Genomic DNA, 22496 nt, shown 5'->3' with positions numbered 1-22496 from the left:
TGATCTCATCTCTTCTATGCCCTTATGGAGTTGTTTCTTTACCTCCATTGCAAGCATTTCAACTATTTCAGGCATGTGGTTACCAAGTTCTCCTATGTGGATGTCTCTTTATCTTGTTCTGAGTGGGGTGGAGTATTTCTGTGGTTGTGTTTTAGTACTTTGTTTAGTCATGTTTGATACCAGATGAAGAAAGCTCAGTTTCCCTCTTCAGTGGCTGCAGAGGAAAGGCTGATAGTGTCCCTAGTTTTCCTGTTGGTCAGGTTTGCCCCTCAGTGTCCACTGAGAAGCACTACATAGTCTGGGGTTTTCCAGCAGTTGTTGATTTGTACCTAGTTATCCCTGGTCTCAGACATGGGCATTGGTGTCAGCTTATGGCAGACCCTCTGATCCAGCGTCCTCTTGCTGTTCAGGGCATGTGCATGGCCCAGACAGGGGTTGCACTGGTGTGACAATCCTGGTCCTGTGGACCTATGTCCCAAAGCAGTTCAGGATACAGTCAGAACCCAGACACCAACTGCAGGGTCAACAGATTGTGAACCACCTGATTCTGTGTCACCAGTCAGTTCAGGACACATACAGGAACCAGATGCGGGCTGTAGGGACAGCAATCACAGACTGCCCGTGCCTGCCACCCCTCCACTCCAGTTTGTCTGGGTGCAAGTAAAGCACTGACTCCTACTGCAGTACCAGCAGCTGTTGGAGCACTCGCTCACTCAGCGCAGGGTGCATGCAGGGAGGGCCCCCACACAAATCTCGGTAAGAACAGTCCCTGGGGCTTCTGAGTGAGGAATTTCTGTGTGCTGCGAGTGCCCAGGGGGCAGAGACTCAGGCTGTAATGGCAGCGGGGGCCCTGGGTTGCCTGCTCTGCTCCCAGGAAATAGCTCGGAAATACCTGGCTCTCTCTGCGAGTTTCAGCTGGGAACCATGGTGGTGGGAGCAGGTCACAGCCCTCCTGTTCTGCTTCTTAGTCAGTTCAGGACGTGCACAGGAGCCAGACCCAGGGCACTCAAAGAGCAATGGCAGACTCATATAGATGTTTTTGAATGGGTGTAAATTAGGCTTGATTTTGGAAGTTGAGTCCTACAGGATTTATTCTGCCTCTCTGTATGTAGAACATTCATCTTGTGGATGCAAATGACTTTTATAGTTACTACAACTCTATTGAAAGGATATAGTAGAACTTAAAGGTATGACTAGCCAACTATTCAATTTCTAATCTTATGTTTCCTTCATGAGCCAAGTTTATGTTCCTCATCAATGTTTCTCATTTGGAGGACAAACTTGTACTCCCTACCCTATAGTAGGTAAAGGAAGGTGATAAATACGTGTTTGAAAAATAACCTAGTCATACCTTAGAAGTTTCATCGCCTTCATCTTCATGAACTGAACTGGATGGTGAAGGAGTTGCAGACTTGCTCCCAGGGGGTGAGGGGGAGTTGTGGGGCACATTGCTTCCTCCCATATTCAAGCCCAGCTGGGCACTCAGCTGGGACTGGTTGATGGTGGTCAGCTGGCCATGCTGCAGCATCCCTGCCTGCTGTCTGATGTCTGCAGGCTGGCCCCGGGGTCTCAGGGCTGCCATCTGAGGGTGGGAGCTATACTGAGTTCCTTCTGGGTTCCGAATATCTTGCATCTGCAATAAATAAATACACAAACAAATTTTTGGAAACATGTTTCTGGGAAAAAATTCTGCAGACCCTAGCATGTTCTAAAGAGCTATCTATACACACATTAATTTTTACTTGGGTATAATCATCCTAACAACATATATTACCTTAAAGAATAACAAAAGATGGGGACAGCAATGTAGTTCAGTGGTAGGGTGTTTTCTTGGGATGCATAAGGACCTAGTCAACATCACATTGTTAAATACTAATTTATTATTTTTACTGTATTTCTGTACAAATGACTTATACACATATTTTAATATATATATTTATATATCATATCATAGTATATTTACATATTTTCAGTTTCAAAATATCGTTTGTTAGATAGACTAAATTATACATTTAGTAGTGATTACAACCATTACACTAAACCCTACTTTTATTCTGATCATTTAAGAAAGGTTTGGGTAGTTAATAAGTGAACTATTGTTTTCAAATCTAATTATTTGTAGGATACTGCTGAACAAAATGATCTCAAAACCACTAGACTCAGAATGCTTATCGACTGGTAGAAACCAATTGATTAATTGACTATTGAAATGATTTGGACTGGACAGTCAGATTTGAAAGTAAAGCTCTGAAACTGCAAGGTCACCATATTAATCCATTATGCTATCTGGGTCACTGCTTTTTAGCCTTAATGAGACTCACTCTTGTAATTCAAGCAATGAATTTTGTCTCAGCAAGGATTAGAATTAAAAGCATTGGAGGATGAAGTGCTTAGCGTTATCTAAAGGTCAAATGCCTTGTGTAAGAGGAGTATGGTGAATTTCACTTAACATTTCTCCAGTACTTTCAAACTTAAAATAATGGGGACTATTTTGTGGTGCTTATCCAGCTCAGTTTTTTCACACTGAGGGGGCTTAGGGTAGTTAGGTAGAGAATGAGTAAAATGAGGGAGAGAGAGAGAGAGAGAGAGAGAGAGAGAGCAAGAAAGAAAGAGAGAGAGAGAGAGAGAAATAGAGACAGAGACAGAGAGAAGGAAAGTAGTAAAAGAATGGGCAGCAAAGGAAAACACTGTTAAACTTACATGATGGAACTGAAAGATCAAATAAATAATGTTATCTTACTGTTTCATTAAAAAAGCCCCACATACTGTGAGATGCTTAGTAATTACCTTAAGGCAAATGTAATTGTGATGCGGAAATAGTGTGAAGGTTAAGTATCCTAGTCAAATAATTTTTTTCACATTATAATAAAATTATTCTCTGCAAATGCTCTGCCAGTCATTTCATCAATACTAAAATCCAAACTGAAATTGTGGCTGTTCAGGGCACAGGGTCTGCCCTGTATTCACTCTCTGTAGGAGGTTTCCCGCCTTCATCCTTTGTCCCTCCCCTCACTCTTGTGGTTGCTCCATCTTCAGAATGTTCTAGGTGTCCTAGATTTCTGGCTCTTGTTGGAGGAGTTTTGACCAGATACAACTTGACAGTTGTATATGTTGCTTTCCCATCCCAAACCAAGATTTTTTTTCAGTAATTCAAATTGTGTTCCTCTAATCCTTCAAAAGTAGTTCAAAATCCCCCTTTCCATGAAGTCCCTAGTTAGGCAGTTTTTACTTTCTAATGACATATTTTATAGCTTTAAGGATTCTTAGGGACACTCAGGTTATGGGGGAGAGGAAACTCAATAGGAGGGAGTATAAAGTAAGACTTCTGAATGTTTGTTCAATAAAATCAATAAAATATAAATGAATGAATAAAAGATTAAAGTCCAGAGAGGTTAAATCACTTGATCTAAGAGTTGGGGTTAAAATCTACATATTTTCCAGTCTTTGGTACTTCTCACCGTATTAAACAGCTGATTCAAAATTTTATGTATCCCATAGAGATGGTTATAGTCAATCAAAGATTATTGAAATTTTTTCAAATGTTGCCTACTAAATTCAACCATTGCTTTTGCTTCTAGTCCATTCATATTGCCTCCATTCATATTTACTAGAAGAGTTTTCATTTCTCCTTAGAGGTTCACATAACTTGTACAAATTTGATCTTCATTATGACATAGTTTTGTAGGTTTGAAAATTTTGCCATTGACATAGGGTACCATCAATATCAGAATCCCGGCAATCTGGGAGGTCGAGGCAAGAAGATAACAATTTAGAGCCTGGGCAGTAAGACTCCATCTCAAAATAGAAAATAGAAAATGTGTGCTCACTTCGGCAGCACATATACTAAAATTGGAACAATACAGAGATTAGCATGGCCTCTGTGCAAGGATGACACGCAAATTGGTGAAGTGTTCCAAATTTTTAAAACAGAAACACTAAATCTACTGGAAGAGAAGGTAGGTAAAAATCTTGAAGACATAGGGGTAGGCAGTAGTCATGAACAAACACCAAACTGCACGGGAAATACTTCAGAGAATCAACAACTGGGATCTCATCTTATTGAAAAGCTTTGCACATCTAAAGAAATCACCAGCAGAGTAAAAAGAAAACCCACAAATTGAGAAAAAATGTTAGCCAACTGTCCCTCAGACAAAGGACTTCTGTTGATAACACACAAAGAATTAAAAAAAAAAAATCAGTCTCCCCAAATTCAAAGACCCAATCCAAAAATGGGCATCTGAGGTGAATGCACATTTCTCAGATAAAGAACTACAACAAAGTTGCTCATAGCACCAGACATAAAAATGTAAGATTGATCAAACAATCAAAGGCTGTAACAGTAAAAAAAAGACATTGGAAATGATGAAAAGTTTCACCATACAAGATGGTAGGAGTTCAACAATGGTTCTTATGTTGCATGTTGTTGTTTTCAGTTCAGTCATTCTGATTACCAGATTCAAGCATGCAAAATTGGTGAAGAAAAAAAGAAAATTTTAAGCACTGACTATTCCTTTCAATAAACCACAGACATCAGCTATACACCTATACAGCTATACACTATACACTATACAGCTACCCTTACATATACATATAACTTTTGTTTTTCATTTAAAAAAAAGGTTTTTTTTTAATTTTTAAAATTAAAAAAGAAATACAAATAGCAAATAAATACATGAAAAAATGTTCAACATCATTAATCATTCAAGAAATGCAAATTAAAACAGCACTGAGATTTCATCCACACCAGAAAGAATGGCTATCATCAAGAAATCAGCCAATAACAAAGACTGGAGGGGCTGTGGGGAAAAAGGAACTCTTCTCTGCTGTTGGTGCCACTATAGACTGGTGTAACTTCTGTGGAGATCAGTCTGGAGATTCCTCAACAAACTAGGGTTAGAGGTCCCATTCAACCCAGCTATTTCTCTACAGGATATTTTTCCAGAAGAATTAAAAACATCATACCACAGTGATATGTGTGCACCCATGTTTATAACAGTGCAATGTGTAATAGCTAAATATTGGAATCAACCCAAATACCCATCAACTGAGGAATGGATAAAAAGATATGGTATTTTTATATAATGGAATATTACGCAGCTATAAAGAAAGATAAACTCAAGGCTTTTACAAGTAAATGGATGCAACTAGAGATCATACTCATAGGTGAAATAAATCAGACCTGCATGTGTAAACATCATATTGTTTCACTAGTGTAAGAAGCTGAAAGAGTAATAAAATGTAAAAGGTACAATACATATTGTGAGAGGGAAAGAAACTGCTCAAAAGAAAAGAACTGGGATGAGGGAAAAGAGAAAAGAAAGAAAGAAGGGAAAAGATGTGTATATGTATATACAAGATAGCTAAGATAAATGTACTACTAAATCCTATTGCTTTATTGAAAGGAACAGTTAATGTTTAATTGTTTGATCAATCTTGCACACCTATATTTATCTTAGTAACCAAACTGAAGATAACAACATGTAATACAACAACCATTGTTAATTCCCTATCACCTTGTCTGAAATTCTGTATTGCTTTTATTGTATTTGTGTTGTTTTGTTTATGTCTCTGTGTTAGTTAATATGTTTCCATTGTTTTATCTTTAAAAATAAAAAAGGGGGCTAGGGATGTCACTCAGTGCAAAGGCCCTGTGTTTGGTTCTCAATCACACACACACACGCACGCACACACACACACACACACACACACAAATCAGGACTGACATTTTAAAGCACACAAAAGAGGCAAGATACAGTACGTATTTTTCCAGGCTTACTCTTAATGTTGTAAACCACTATATTTTTTTCTTAGATTATTATCAGGTAGAATAGCTTTTATTACTGACACAGAATAAATGGCAGCCTACAAGTGAACACTATCCTGCAGCACCTCTCTCCTAGCCCAGCATCAAGTAAAGAATTCATGTTCACATTTAAATTGATATATTTATAGAATACATTTCATACCCTTGTAAATTAAAAGTATCTACCAGCAAAATCATATGTTAACCAAGTTATCTTTCTAAAATATTTACTACTTGATATCTTAATTTCTCCTTCAGATAAATCTCAAGTTACAAAGCATGAACAGTCTGTCACATATCTGTTTTGAGCCCACTTTGTCTCATCCTCTCAGAAATCTCATAATTTTAACATGATATGATGAAGCATGATTTCCAAATCGATTTTCATATAGTTTCCAGATTGATTGCAACAAAGAGTGTTCCTTCCGAAGGCTTAAAGCAATCTCATTTTATAGCACCTGTTTCTTCCACTGTTTTGCAATCCTTTAAATGGTTTCCTTGTGTTAATTTATGTAGGGGGTGGATCTCTAAGGACTAAAATCTGTACTCCTGCCCTTGTACTGAAGGAGGTGGGTGTGGCTGTGCAGGAGAGAAGAATCAATGTAGTGAAGGATGGCAATGTGCTCAGGGCTAGACGTGCTTTCTACAGACTCATCATTCATTCAAAGCATTGTATCACAAGTGGTGTTAGGCGAGGCAGATAGTAACTTTAACAGCACATCAAAGGACAATTTTCCTGGGGAGTGTGGCAAGCACAAAGGGCACTTGGCAAAGATAGAGAGCACTTCCAACTCTTCAGCCCTCAGGTATTTTACAAGGTTAGATCTTCACACCCCTGCTGACACTTCCAAATCTGAGGTATTTGCATTTGACCATGCTTACATAGAAGCCTCTTTAGCATGCTTAATACTTAACATGGGCAAAATTAAAAGAGAGTCTCCTTACTGAAAATAAGAATAATTATTCATGTAAGTAAGCTAATGTTATGATTACTGGTTTCTTTCTAGAAAGGTACTGATTGACTATAGCTCCCTAATGTCAAACATAAAATTTGAATTTGCAAGATATTATTTCCTATTACCTCCAATATTTTAAGTGTGTTGTTAATAAATTACTTAAGTTATGCTTTGTGGCAATAGTTGTTGTTTCTGATTACTTCTTCCTTCTGTAAATTTCCACACTGAAGGATTCCTCACACTTTGTTTTCAGTTACCTTTCTTTCACCCAGTTAAGATTCACTGTGGACTTATTAATGGGGTGTGCACTAAAGGAAAATGTACAATTCTGGCTCAAACTCAAGGCTTAATTCCTCAGCAGTTAAACATTACTACTTGGACCTCAGTCCTGCTGGAAATATAAACCAAGTTTTTATTTTCAACTCTTTTTTTTTTTTTTCTACAGCATCAATTTGTGTTGATGACACCTACAGCCTCCTTGTCATCTCTACTCAAAATGTTCCATTTTTTATTCTTTGCTTTTCTACCCAACTCTTGCTAGTTCAACTGAGTCCACTTTTGCACCTGTCACTCTTATTTCAAACCTACATGATCTCTTACCTTCCAATAGCTGCTTATTGAAAAACTGTTACACATCTACTCTGAAGACTTTCACAAAATTCCTCTTCATAAGCCATGGACTCAAAACCTTTCCAATGATATCTGGCTACCAAATTGAATCTGAACTCTTCAGAATGATAATAAAGTTTCCAAATAAACCTTCTTCTTTATAACTGTTTATGCATGCTGTTGTTCAACCAAACCAAATTAATTACTCTTCTTTGCCTGTCTCTCACCTTTGATTATGTGTCTTTCTTGTGCTTGTCTTTCATTACTCAATAACTATTTTCTGAGCATTTGTAGCCTGAAATTTCTAAAAGAGGAAATACCTCATACTTTCCTAAGCAATTGTGATTGTTCAATATTTTTACTTATTGAGCCTGCAATTCTCCTTTGACATAGCCATGCAGGTAGCTGTTTCACACAAGCCTGTGAGGAGAGGAAAGATTAAATGCTCTCTCATATCTCCAGTGACTAAGATTGAAGTGCACATCTAATATGCTTATTTTACAAGTATATGCTTTTATTTTACCATTTCATGAAGCCATAACTATCTTGGCATATGCAAAAACTCTCTATATACTTTGAAGTCAAGTTCAAAAGTCAGCTCCTTCACACAGCTCCAAGAACCTTCTTATGCTGAACTGCCAAAGCATTTTCTTTATGGGCTATTGCTTTTAAATTTCTGTCTGACATACATGCACATCCTTGACAGTCTTTGCCAAGATCAGGCCATGATAAAGGCATTTTTTAATCTCTCTTTAGTTCAGCGGCATTCCAAGCACTCAAAAAATATTTGCTGTGTGAGATTACAATGGAAGAAACAAATACTATTGGGACAAACTGACTTTTAAAAGTTTAATGATTTTTTTCTTTGACTTTCATCTAGTATTAGTCATAAGTTGAAAATCTTTGATTATCATGTTTCCATTTGTGGCAGAAATTTTAAGCCGTATCGTCTGACATTTACTAGCCATTTAGGTTGAGGAACAGCCTTCAATATTTAACTACCAGTCCATACAGCTGGCAAAGGATGGCATATGTAGCGTTCCTTGCGGCTGGGTATGGCCACCTCACCCTGAAATGCAAGTGAAAGGGTTTTACAGTACTTCTAAGAAGTCTCCTTAAAGGGAAGCACTCACCTTCCTTTCTTTTCTCATTCTTGCTGGCAAAAATGCAGGGGCAATGATTAGAGCTTGGGAAAATGTCTTAGCCCAAGAGGCAGCACTCTAAGAATGTTGAAAGACTACAAAGAATAATGCTGGAGGGTCTGATTTTCATGGAGCCTGGTCAACCTTCTTTCTATGGAAATCTTTAATGAGACTGTCTTTATACAATTGTTATTATTGTGGTTTTATTATATGTAACTGAATATAATTATAAATAATGCACTTTAATAGATTATGATCTGAGAAAAGCAGGGATAAAAATCTATTTTCTTCACTATTTTAGCCCTAGATTCTTATAGCACTTATATTAGCATGTTGAAGGTATTCACACATATTTCTTGTGTGAAATGTGACAAAAATCCACAAATTCAAAATGTGAACATTGAAGAGCTATTGTGGCCTGGTACAATCAGGAAGATGCTAGCTTCATAGAAATAGCAGTTGTAAGACCTTGACCTTCTGGGGTCTTCTTTTGCTAAACGCTAGGCTCAAATGTCTCAAAGTATTTTCTAATGTGTGTATTTATTATTTTGTTTATCTTCAAGCCAAACAAACTTCATTTTGTCCTTTTGTCCAAAAGTCCTGCACTTCATTAGTATTTTAATTTTAAATTGCTCTTAATAGTAATCTCTCCATTTGGGAAATTCAGTCCACTCAAAAATTGGTGGTAGATTTCACTTTTTTGAAAATTAGACCTGTTTCCTCAAATTTCCCAGATGGCTTCTGAGGACCAATATTATTTTATATTTATGGGAGTTAAAAATGTCAATTAATATAGAGGTGGGGGTATTATGATAAAATGAAGGACATTTCAACTGAGTTTCTTCACAACTTTTTTCTATTGAAAACCCAAAGTTCCATTAAAATGAACTTCAAAAACAAAACAGATATCCTCTATTCCCCCATTATTACCTGTCTTGTCACTCAGGTGTGATGTGAATGTTACATTCCTTTCACCGTTGCCCATGCCTGTCCCTTAGGGGTGCCAGACCGAAGCTCAAGGGGCAAACTTCAGGCACCATATTTGGCATATATGTCAGTGTGTTTATGCTGTATTTTTCTTCAGAAGGAAAAGAAAAGTTTTCATGTTGCTCACCTCAGATTATCATTTTTAAAAATGAGTTTGGTGTAACTGGAATACTCCACTGTGTTTCAAAAACTACCCTTGCAATACTGTTCATTGTATCAGTAACTTGGTGGTGTTAAACATAACTTTGCATGGCACAAGACAACCAAGGACCTGCCTATCAGTGTTTAAAGCTGGGTGTGTTTCACAGTTCTCGCATCTGTGCAGTTCTTTTGACTCTCAGCATCCTTCCCAGTCCAGCAAGCAAGGCATGAAAGCTATCGCTACCTCTGCCTCTAGCAGACAATCTACATCAAAACAGTTGTACACATAAAAGTCTAACGATGCCTTGGCTCTCTTGCTCCAATCCAGCTGTGTGAGTGAACAGCAGTTGGTGAACAGAGCACTGGAAGAGGGGTAGCCCTAAGGCCTTATTTGCTAATGGAGCTCACCAGCTGCTGCTCTCTGTGGTCTGTGCAGGCACTGCCTGGGAGTTTGCCAGATGCTGCAGGAGCAAGAGAATGAGAAGAATCTCTGAAGCTGTTGCTTACCCCTGACTGTCAGCATTTGACACCCCTCACTGTGGAGTGCTTTCCTCAGGGTGAGGAGGAGACTCTGTGGCTCTGGCTGACAAGTGTTTGCTCTCTGTCCCTTTTATACACACTATCAAACACATACCCGTCCTTAGCATTTAAAGCAAAACTTCTGAGCCTTGCTCCAGGTTGTCCACGCTGCCTTGCATGATTAATTAAAGCAGAAAAGCAAAGCAGTTTTATTTTTTTCTTAGGAATCAAGCACTCTAAGTGTCTATGAGGAGAATATAAATGTTGATATTACTTAAGCCCCCAATTTGATTACATATTTTTGCCTGGGATTCAGTTAATATGTAAATGTATACACCAGAACAAATATGTGGATAAATTTAATAATCAAATTTTATTTATTATTTTCCTAAAGTATTTCCAAAAGAGAGCTTAATTACTTCTTGTTCAAACAAATTAAATAAATAGTCTTTATGTGATTTCCTTGTGTGATCTATTTATTATTTAGAAATGTGTACTTTTAAGTAAATTTAATATTTTTGCTATTAGGCTTTGACATTGAATACTAGAAATTATTGTCAAAAGAGGGAAAAATCTGGGAAAACACCTATGCATAGCCCAAGATGTAGTTTCAAAGATTAAGAAATGTAAGGCTCAAAAGAAAGTAGGTCATTTTTAAGAAAATATATTTTTATCTTCAGTATTTTAAGACAGAATAACTTAATTTCTACTCTAAATTTCTGCAAACAAAATTGCTTTTGAATTTAACATTCTGAGTCTTCACTTTTTTTTAAAAGACAAGAACCATTAGGTAACAGATTTCTTTACAGTACGCTAAAGTGGAATATTTGTAGTTTAGGTGGGTAAAGTAGTTGTTAGAAGGTGATTATAAGAAAGCAAAAACCCTGGAGCACAATTCATTAGATATTTGTCACAGGGACTAACGGCTCTTTCTAGAACCACACTTGGGGAAGATTAAAGCCAACTCAAGAAACAAAACACAATTGCCCACATGAGTTTCAGTGATACCTGATATGCATCCTCCTTTAGACCATTGTCCCTCCTCCCTCATGTCCTCTCTATGAATGGGAGATGGATTACTCAAGGGATTTGACAGATAAACATCCCTAAGAGATTTAAAAGGGATGGCTAAAATCTCAAGGGCTAAAGACCATTTCATCAATTTTGTTTTTAATCTTCTTCCAGAGACGAGCTAAATATCAGACACTGAAGAGTGGGAAACACCAGAAGGATAGAGGACCCTCAGTATTGTCCTCAGTGTCATTGCCTGGGTCTGGTTCTCTTCAGACCTCAGCTTCTATTTCTGTCACATCCAGGCATCCCAGAGAACGAAGTGGCCTTCCTCCGTTTATGTGGTTTCTTTTTCTTTCTTTTTTTCTGGGAGGTGGTGTGGTTTTGTGGGAGTAACCCTGCTTATGACATTAGGCTGCCCCTGTTTCTAATGAACTATCTTACTTTCACTTGTTCTTAAATTTGATGCTCTACCTTTTAAAAATGGGGGAATCACTCCACAATAAATACTTATAGTGTCCACTGTGTGTCAGGTAGTGGATAAAAAGCACTGGCCAAGATGACCAAAATCTCTCTCCTTATGCTGCTTAGTTTTTGGCTGGGGAAACCGACAATACAATAAATAAGCATCATATGTTATTTCATTCATAGTGATGAACTTTAAAAAGACAAACAGGAGACAGTATATTGATTTTATAATATTGCTAGGATGAACTAAAATAAAAACTATGAAGGACTTTTCTCAAAAATAAATTTAGCCAGGTGCAGTGATACATGCTTTTAATCCCAGCTACTTATAGGGCTGAGGCAGGAGGATCGCAAGTTCAAGACTATACCATAGCAAAACGCTATCTCAAAATAAAATTTAAAAGCACTAGGAATGTAGCTCAGTGGTAGAGTACCCCTGCAATTCATTCCTGGTAGAAAACAAACAAACAGACAAACTTATTTTTGTGATTGTGGCATTTGTTATTATCCTGGACTTTCTTTCCCTGATTAGTTCTACTTTATGGGAGCTACTGACATACTTGTTACCAAAATCTTGCATCTGTGGGGACTTTCCCTGAGATGAGCAGGCAGTTAATGGCCATAAAAGTAGAGGGTTTCACTCACAGAAAGTGAGCAGCCTTGATAAAATCTGACCTTATAACCCAGATTTTAATAGTTCCCTGATCAGGCTAATAGGCTAACTGGAAGATACAAGGTTCAAAAATTTTTTATTGTATAACAGATCTTTCAGTTCATAGTATAGCACTTTTTCATAAATTCTGTACATATAATTCCACTTTGGATTATTACTATGACCAGGAGGTTATGAGACATGGTAATGCCTTTTAACTGCACATTTGTGAGGATGGCTTTGACCCAGGGTAGCTATCCCATTTCTGATAACATCGTTTCTGATAACACTATTTTATCTCCTGATATAACTTGTCAACTATCAATGTCAAAATTATCACACCTGACACACTGTGCCTTCCAAAGGGCTCCTTTGCCCAGTGTATACAGGGGAAATGTATAAATGAACAAAGGTCAAAGTTCAGGTTTAATTGATGAGAAAAGTCCCTCCTAACTCAAATTAATGGCAGGAAAAGAAGAATTTATAGATTAAAATCTCTACCTTGTCTAAAAGGGTTTGCAGGACAATGTAGCTCATGTTGTCATCTCCAAAGTATCTGAATTACCAGTTCCTACAAAATTTTATATCCTTAGCAATAGAAGTCTATGCATCTGCTTTGGGTCTCCCTATGACTGGAATGAATGGATCCTTTAAGTGTTTTTTACTTGTACACAAAGCCTGGGTTGTGTTTTGCTCATATGGAAAATCATTTTATATTAATTGTATCTAAACATACTAATGTTTGTTCCCATTTGCTTCACTTTGATGTGTCCATGAAGGACCTAAAAAATGGACCTTCCTTTTAGAATACTTTCAAAGGACTATGCACATTGAAACAGAAAGAAGTACTCTGAGACATGGCCTCTGGGAGTTGTGGTTTACCTATTAAACTAGCTCTGTGTATTTACAGCAGAACAAGTCAGCCAAAATGGTTCTTCATACTATATTTAAACCTGAGAATTTAATTTGCTTTCTCATACTTTCCACTGGAATGTTAATGGGGCACTAGTAAGAATGGAGATATCAAGGGGAACATTAACTCCTTCACATCAGTTGAGAACAGTGACATTCAAGTTCATTTGAGGCTCGTAAATCACTAGACACACACGACATTCAGCTTCAAAGTACATCTCGAGAAGCAAAATTAAAACCTTATATTTACTTTGCACTAGGTAGCTTCTCCATTCAGAATATTTGTGTGCTCCCAACTTATTGAGGACTTGCAGAAAAGTACAGTTTTAAATTAGTATGTTGTTATGGAAGTCATACAATAATCCTTTTAACGATATGAGATATTAAAATAACATGAAACTAAGATAGGAAAAGTCTAGAAATCATGTCTTGTTGAGCATAGTATTAATAATTTGGAAAAATCAGTCTGGGAAAATTACAGTGTCTTTCAGTTCCTTTAAAGTGTCTGACTCTGTAAGTGACCTTAAGCTCCTTTAAAACAATTAAAAGATTCAAATATTTGTCTGCCAAAATTTTATAGTCTGGTAGAGAATAGAATGAGCACAGTTATATACAATCTGTATGTTTCTGAGTATATCTAATTTAGGTAATGTTAACACTACTCACTCATTTATGCTTTTATATACTTTGAGTCACATAAGGTCAAGCTCTCAAAACTAATCATAAAAACTACGGACTGCTATTCATGTTAATATAATAACCCTTTCTTTAAAACAACCGCCAATAATTTTCATTATAAAAAGTTATTAAAAGGGTTAAAAACCTATTAAATGTCAAAGAATTTGCCTGACTCAAACTTCTAATAAAGAAAAGAGAATGGGATTTCTTTCTGAATTATTTAAATCTTTACTGGATGTGCATTGAACCATGAAATTAGAAAAGTGTTATTAGAAGTGTTTTCTGGTTTTCATGAAAGTTGGAACCCAGCATGTATAAGCCACTGTCTTTAACAAGACTAGTTAAAGCAGTAGGTTTTAATCCTAAATACATGGCTTCTACTGATATAAAGGTCATAATTAAAACTCTATCCTGCAACTTGGTGATAATAAAATTATTATTAGAGAGGCACACATGTTCATTTAGAATACATGAGTTGCATGCTCTAATTTTGACTTGGACAAAAATCTTCAATATTTTTTGGGGAGGCTTTCTGTGTCCAGTAACACACACTTTCTCAACTAATAATTATGTTTTAATAGTAGCTAATTTTAAGATATCAATGTTAATAATTTAAATTATCCAACATTTAGAAGTTTAAATCCTACAAAATATATACTGCAATTAGATAATTTTGGTCTAATGTGTTAAAAATCATAATCTATATGATGATAAATTCTGTGTGGCAGGTAGCATAAAATACATTTGTTATAAATTACTTTAAAAATAGCATATATGTCTTTCACATATAAAACCTATTTCTCCAGCAAACTACATAAGACAACCACTTTAAACTGTTGCATACCCGACAAGCAGGCTACTGTCCACAGCTCACTCTCCTCAGCTGCTCACTCCCAGCTTTTGGTTATCCCACATTTTAAATTTTTAGTAATAATGTTTAATACTTATTTGCCCCACTTTACATCTCAGTCATAGTGCTTACACGCACTGTCGTATTGAGCCCTCATATAACCACGTGAGACCATTCCAATCATTAATGCCATCTTCCCCATGAGGGATCAAAGGCTCAGACAGAGAACAGAATCACCAGAATTTGTCACAGACTGCACACCATCTCACATCCTGTACCAAAACCATGACACCTATACCATTAACCTGGTGTATGGCCTCATGTTTTTCATTCATTCTTTTTAGTGAAAGATAGCAGAAGAGATGGCTGGTTAAGACAAAGCTAGAACCTACAATGACTGAATTTGATGCACTGATTCTTTGGGTAGGAAATTCAAGTTAAATTTTTTTTTACTGACACTTAATCTGTCCCTGGTACTAGGAGAGTCACAAGGGGAAATAAAGACAGAGAAAACTCCTGTGGCCACAGACCTCACGGGTGGGCAAACATAACGTAACACACATCATCGAAGGGGATTAATTGTAACCAAATCTATGCCACTATAAAATTGCAGAAAATGCTGCTTCAACAAGGGTCTCTCTGCAGATCATCGCAAATCACTTAGAATTAAGAATGCATTTTAACACAGGAAGACAAATGAAGAATGGAAATAAGTAGATTCAACTCTGGACCAATGCACTACTTGACACAAGGCACACTCTGTTGAAGGTCAGCACATTTCTGCTATAGCTTCATAAAAGTAATGACTCTTCTAAGATAAAGTGAAATAACATGGAACAAAAATAAAACAGCACACAGCTTTTCATCTAAAGGGTGAACAGTTAGGAATGATCTTCAAGGGCTGGTGTCGTGGTGCATGCCTATATTCCCAGCACTTGGCAGGCTGAGGCAGAAGGATCGCTGAGAGTTCCGGGCCAGCCTGGACTACAAAATGAGTTCAAGGCCTGGACTGCATAGTGAATCCTTGTCTCAAAAACACAAAAAAAATTATCTTCAAGTGAAGTATAACTTTATACCTTAAAAATTCAATATATAATCATATATTTTTTAAAAATATGACTAAGAGCAATTTGATAATGTGTTTTCTGGTAGAGAATTAGCAATTTGATCATTAACTGTTATATCTTTTAAATTTTCTTCATTTCTGGTTTTAATACCACATTTGAAAGTTGTTCTAAGTAAAATAAGCTAAAAAATACAAAACACATTAATATTTGATGCCATCTTAGCACAAGGACCACTTGACCAGTCCCTCAATATGGGCCTAATATTTCAAAAATAATATGAGCTTTTCACTGGGTCCAAAAAACACTTATGGCCACAGCAATAGTTATCATGTTTATCTGGATGGTTACAACACATATTTCATTAGCAAAAAATGTGGCCACGTGAATTAAGCTTTCAGAGAATGACTAACTCAAACATTTTGATCAAGACCTTTCTTTATATGAGGCCCTTTGCCAATCTAAGACATCCATTTGCTGGACAGTATGTGATACCAAGGAAAGAAGGGGAAGAAAGAAAGAAAGAAAGAAAGAAAGAAAGAAAGAAAGAAAGAAAGAAGGAGTGATAGAAAAAGAAAGAGAAAGAAAGAAAGGTAGAAAGAGAAAGAAAGAAAGCAAGAAAGAAGGAGAAAAAGAAAGAAAAAGAAACAAAAAAGAAAGAAAGAAAGAAAGAAAGAAAGAAAGAAAGAAAGAAAGAAAGAAAGACAGTACAAAAGTAGAGCACACAAATCTTACTGTGGCTTCACACTGGGTTCATGGATTTATTGTGTGAAAATTCATGGACTCTGACACAAAAAGAGAAAGGAAAAATAGTTGAAAACATTCATTGTGAAGCTAAACATTATGTCAGTGTGGTTTGTTTAAAATAATAAGTTTTACTTCTCTGTAATAGTGAAAGACTAAATGGATGCTCCGGAGGTTTATGAGAGCTGGCATCAGGCACTTTAAAAATAGAAACCTTTCTCTATACATTACATTCAATTTTAGATGAAGACAGTTCTTTAGATTTTATCACTAGGTATCATCCTTCCGTCTGATCTTATCTACTATGGAAGGTGATGGAGGAGACCCTGGGGAACTGCTGACCTTAGACACGGCAACCTGCAGGACCCATTTCTATGCCACTGTAAGCTTTTAAAATGACCTAAAAGATGTCTAGCCACAGGAGAGGGACAAATACCCATGTGGAGTATGACTTTTGAATGTGGCCCCATGACAGTGAAGCTATCTCAGAATAAACATTCAAGCTACAGCTAGCTTTGAATATCCTTGCCAAGAATCTGGATACCACAATTTCAGTAAGATACCCAACTCTTCCCAGGAAAAAGGATGTCCTTCCCAATTTAATTTATACTGACATTAGCATCCTAGGATTTCGTTTGTTTGTTTGTTTTTATTCTTCTTGGGAAACTTTTCTAGAATGCCTCTGCCCACTTTTCTGTCCCAGTAAATGCCTAAATGTAAATAGATTTATATACACATCAATTTTCATGTATCTTGAAAGATTTCAAGAGTATACTTTTCTCTCAATCATCATTTTGCAGTTTTATGGCTATGGAATGTGGAACAGATTTGACTTATGTGTATGCTGATCTGTGGACATGTCCTTCTTATTGAATGCAGTTCTGGTTTATAAAATACCATGTGACAAGAAAAGAAAAAAATATAAAACTATTTCAACTAAAAGTTTATTTGGTTGGACTTTTAATAAATATTTTAATTTACATGGAGTTTTTAAAATGAGAAGCAATAGTCACTCTATTATTTTATTATCTTTTTTCCAGCAACAAAAAGGACTTACTGCCTGTCACCTTAGATAAAACCTCATGCCTATTTGAGGCTCATTTACATTCTATACTAAGAGAACTACTTCAACAATAAAATCCTGTCCTGTAGAAGAGTGTCCTTGCATTTGGTCACACAGAGATCGCTGAATGAGAACGTGTGCTTGTGAGACAATCATTAAACACTAGTCCAACTGGAAAGTTCAACAGGGTGCAGGGTTGACACTGAAAATTATTTTAAGATATGTATGAAAAAAAGATTTGTATAATTGCGATACTGCTAAACCCCAAGCATTTCAATGCTGTGGGAAAAAAATAGCAGTATTATTATTATTAAATATTAATTGCAATAAAGTAACTGATAGGAACTCCTGTTCTATTAGAGTTTGGGTAAAACATTAATGCTTTTCATTCTTTGCTTAAGCAACATCATGAAGTAATCTTAATGTGGGTTAGTTTTTCCAAAATGAAAAGCTTTGTTATGAAAAAATGTTATTTGGCTGTTTAGAGCAGGATTAAAATCTTGCTAACTGGCCATGTATATACTGGTACTTGCAACTCTGAGGTCCCCTTATTATTTGATAATAAAATGATACAAATTCCATTGTCAAATTGAGTGGCTTTTAAAAGAATGCTAAAAATGCGTACTACTAAAAGGCAAGACATTTCTTGCAAGTTATGAAAAATGTACTTTGCTCATGGATAAAATGTGGTTTAATGATATGGAAATAAGTTCTTAGTTCCTTTATATATACAATTTTGTGTCTAAAACATTTAACACCTCTAGCGTAATTATCTGGCCACAAGATGCCAGCTGCAATAAATGGGAAAATTCTTAGTTACACTGATCAAATGGAAGAAAAGAGAGGAACTCATACCATTAAAGTTTAGAGTCTATTATACGGGAATGAGAAAGAATACCTCTCAGGCAGTTTTTAAATTTAAACTATCTTATCATTTTTCTGTATCTACACTTATAAAAGCTAATAGTATTTTCCAGTAACGATTTATTTTGTTTAAAACAATAAACGTTCTTGGAAAAGATGAAAGTCAGAACTTTTTGAAGAGCTGCATTATATTTTCTTTCCTCTTTCATAGGCCAGGGTACTTTAGTTAAAGGACCTCCTCTACCCGCAAATTCTCTTTGGTTGCTGACTATGGGTGACACACACATTTCTTGGGCCAGATTTGGGGGTAAGGGCTGGAGGAACTAAAAAGAAGACTTTGAGATAATTTTGTATCTTTCCTTTGCATGCAAGGGTGATATTAGAGAGATTTTTCTTGATAAGCCTACCAAAAGGTCCATCCTTCCTATAACAGGCATCGTTTTCATGGCAGAATCACCATCTGCAATTATTCCAGGCAGGGCTCTGTAAACTTTTACATGAACATGAACTTCCTAGAGATATTTTCAAAATGTTTTTTTGATTCAGGAAATCTAAGGAGAGGTATGGACACTGCATTTATGACAAATTTCAAGGTGATGCCAATGTAGCTGGTATATGATCTCAGGTTTACGCAGCTACAAGGTGGTGTCTTTCCTGATTATTGGCCATCCCTGACCAGAATCTAAATTCAGTGCATAGGATCTTTTACAAGTTTATTTATTGTTTAGTTCTTAGTGTTAAACTGAGGCCCACTGAAGAAGTATGTTCAGAGAGGATCTTCAGCCTGAAGCTACAGAACAGCAACACCATTAGGTGGAGCTTCAGGAGTGCACAAGGGGATTGTCTATTATTCATTGGTGCTATTGCTAGTGCACATGGTACACTTGCAATCCCAGGGTATTTTTTACTAATGGACACGGTGAAGGGAGATATTTCTATCCACCAAATATGAAAGTTCACTGAATACTGTAGGAATCAAATCATGACTTTTGGCCTTCAAAATATTTCAAAGTCTAGTGAAAAATTCCCATGGTACTTTAAAAATTACTTAGAAGTGCTTGACACATTAATAACTTAAGAATTAACTTACTGGAAATAAAAGCATAACAATAAATTTGTGACATGCACTAAAACCAGTGCTTGCAGTGATATACATAACTACTAAATAAATTAGAAGAAAGATAGCTTTAAAATCAATACCCTAAGCTTTTAATTTAGGAAAGTATAGGCAGAAGAGCAATTTAAGCATAAACTAAGCAGAAGGAATTAAATAAAAATTAGAAGAAGAATCAATGAAACTGAGAATAGACAAACAACTGGAAAAAAAATCAACATATCAAAAACTGGTTCTCCAAAACATGAATAAAACTGACAGAATTTTAAATAGGCTAATTGTTATGGTTGATACATTGTGTCAACTTGGGGAGTCTAGAGGTTTGGTTAAGTGACTCAGCAGTTCTACCTCCTGGATTGCAAAGGACATGCCCTTCCTGCTCTAGGATGTTGTTCATTGTGTCATTGTAGGAAGTTTAGAAGATTAACTATATAACTTAGCAGGGAGCCAGGGTGCTTACTTTATATTCATCCTGAGCATGTGCAAGAGGAGGGCATGGAGATTATGTGAGAGCTGCGTGCCCCCTAGGTGGGGGTAGCCTGTTTACAATGTAAGGGAGAGAAAGAGGCTGCTTGCTGCCATTCCTCCCTCTTGCTCTGGTTGTTTTTGCTGTGTTCTGCTGCCATAAACATTTGCCCTCTGCCATGTGCCACTCTGCCTCGGAGCCAGCCAAGTATGGACTGAAACCTCAACAAACTGCAAGCTAAATAAACCTTTCCTTCCCTCATTTTGGGTGCTGGATATTTTCTATCAGTAATGAGAGAAAAGTAACTAAGACACTAACCAAACAAAAGAAGAGAACTCAAATTAATAATTCCAGAAGTAAAAGAAGTATCATCATTACTGATCCCAAAGACAAGACGTCCCCCCAGTAAAATAAAATGAATAACTTTATTCACACAAATTTGATAATTTACATGAATTGTAATAATATCTTGAAATTCAAAAACAACTAAAACCCACACAAAGAGAAATACATAACTCAAATAATTCTATATCTGTTAAATACATTGTCAATAATTAGCAATGTTCCAAAAAGAAATCACCAATCCCAGGTAATTTCTATAAAGTAGTTATAGAAATAATTATACTGATTCTCCATAATATCTTTAAAATTGGAGATAGAAGACTTCATGACTCAGACAGTGTAGACTTACCCTAATACTCAAACCAGATAAAAACCTAAGAAAGTAAAATTGTAATGCAATAACTCTCATGAGCACAAATTTAAAAATTTAGTAAAATATCCACAAATATAACCTAACAATGTATAATACAACCATACAGCAAACCAAGTGGAATTTACTCCAGATATGCAAGTAGAGTCCAATGTTAGAAAAATTTTCAAAGCAATCCAATCCATAAACAAGCTAAAGAACAAAAATCATATGATCATATCCACAGAGCAGAAAAAAAGCATGTGACAAAGTATAATATTTTTTATAGTAGAAGCTTTCAGGAAAGTAGGAATAGGAAGGAATTTTCTCAATCTAATTTTTAAAAAAAATCCTACAAATCCCTACTCAGAAGCCCTGGGAACTCCTCTCACCGGATTCGTGTGTGGGCCCTCCCTGCATGGGCCCTGCACCAATTGAGAGAGTGCTCCAAGAGCTGCTGGCCCTGGGGATCGAGTCGGTGCTTTACTCCGACCACCACGGTTCCCAGCTGAAACTTGCAGAGAGAGCCAGGTATTTCCCATCTACTTCCTGGGGGCAGAGCAGGTGACCCAGGACCCCACCACCATTACAGTCTGAGTCTCTGCTCTCTGTGCACCTGGGGCAGACAAGAATTCCTCACTCAGAAGGCACAGGGACTGCTCTCACTGGAGTTCATGTGTGGGCACTCCTTGCATGGGCCCTGCGCTGAATGAGCAAGTGCTCCAACAGCTGCTGATACTGTGGATCGAGTCTGTGCTTTACTTGAGCCCGGGTATGGGGGGTTGCAGGTACAGGCAATCTGTGATTGCTGTGGTCTTGGGCCCCATCTGATTCCTATATGTGTTCTGAAATGACTGGTGACACAGAATCATGTGGTTCACAATCTGTCGACCCTGCAGTTGGTGTCTGGGTTTTGCCTGTACTCTAAATGGCCTGGGGACATAGGTCCACTGAAACAGAATTGTCACACCAGTGCAACCCAAGTTTGGGCCATGCACGTGCCCTGAATTGTAAGAGGATGCAGGACCACACAGTCTGCCATCAGCTGACACCAAAGCCCATGTCTGAGATCTGGGATGACTAGACATAAATCAACAACTGCCAGAAAACCCCACGCTAAGTAGAGCTTCTCAGAAGACACTGATGGGCAAACCTGACCAACAGGAAAACTAGGGACACTAGCAGCCTTTGCTGTGTAGCCTCTGAAGAGGGAAACTGAGGTTTCTGCATCTGGTATTAAACATGACTAAACAAAGTACTAAAACACAATCCCAGAACTACTCCACTCCACTCAGAACAAGACAAAGAGACATCCACATAGGAGAACTTGGTAACCACATGCCTGAAATAGTTGAAATGATTGCAATGGAAGTAAAGAAACAACTCCATAAGGCCATAGAAGAGATGAGATCACAAATAATCTCTCAGGCAAAAAAATGAAGTGACAATAATAGTGAAAGAACTGCTCAAAATGTCTGAAGAAGAAACATATATGAAAATAGAAGAACAAAGGCAATGGACAGAAGTGTAAAATAAAAAAAAATAGAAAGGAGTTAGAATGCATGAACTAGATTCAAAGAGACTTCCAGGAAGACAAAGCTTCCACTGAAAGCTGCCAAAACCACTTGAATGAAGCTGAAGATAGAATCTCAGACTTTGAAGACAGCATGGCAGCTAGTGACCATGAAAGAAAGGATCTCATAAAATCAACAAGGATCCAAGAAAAGTCATCAACAGCTGCAAGACTAGGCAAAGAAGAATA

General features: G+C 36.9%; 1 protein-coding gene across 5 annotated transcripts in view; it reads right to left on the bottom strand.

The window, feature by feature from the left end:
- The window catches only part of Tox (thymocyte selection-associated high mobility group box), a 342631-nt gene that overhangs the window by 48408 nt on the left and 271727 nt on the right, over positions 1–22496 (bottom strand). For all 5 annotated transcript variants that reach the window (XM_005392187.2, XM_013518215.1, XM_005392189.2 and 2 more), the window contains exon 4: positions 1352–1633. In XM_005392187.2, coding sequence (XP_005392244.1) covers positions 1352–1633 — 282 coding nt within the window. The remainder of the gene's footprint in view (positions 1–1351; positions 1634–22496) is intronic.

The sequence above is a fragment of the Chinchilla lanigera genome, unplaced genomic scaffold, assembly GCF_000276665.1.
Source record: "Chinchilla lanigera isolate Chin_1 unplaced genomic scaffold, ChiLan1.0 scaffold00043, whole genome shotgun sequence".
NCBI lineage: Eukaryota > Metazoa > Chordata > Mammalia > Rodentia > Chinchillidae > Chinchilla > Chinchilla lanigera.
The sequence above is the reverse complement of the archived record's forward strand: the minus strand, read 5'-3'. Positions and strand labels throughout refer to the sequence as shown.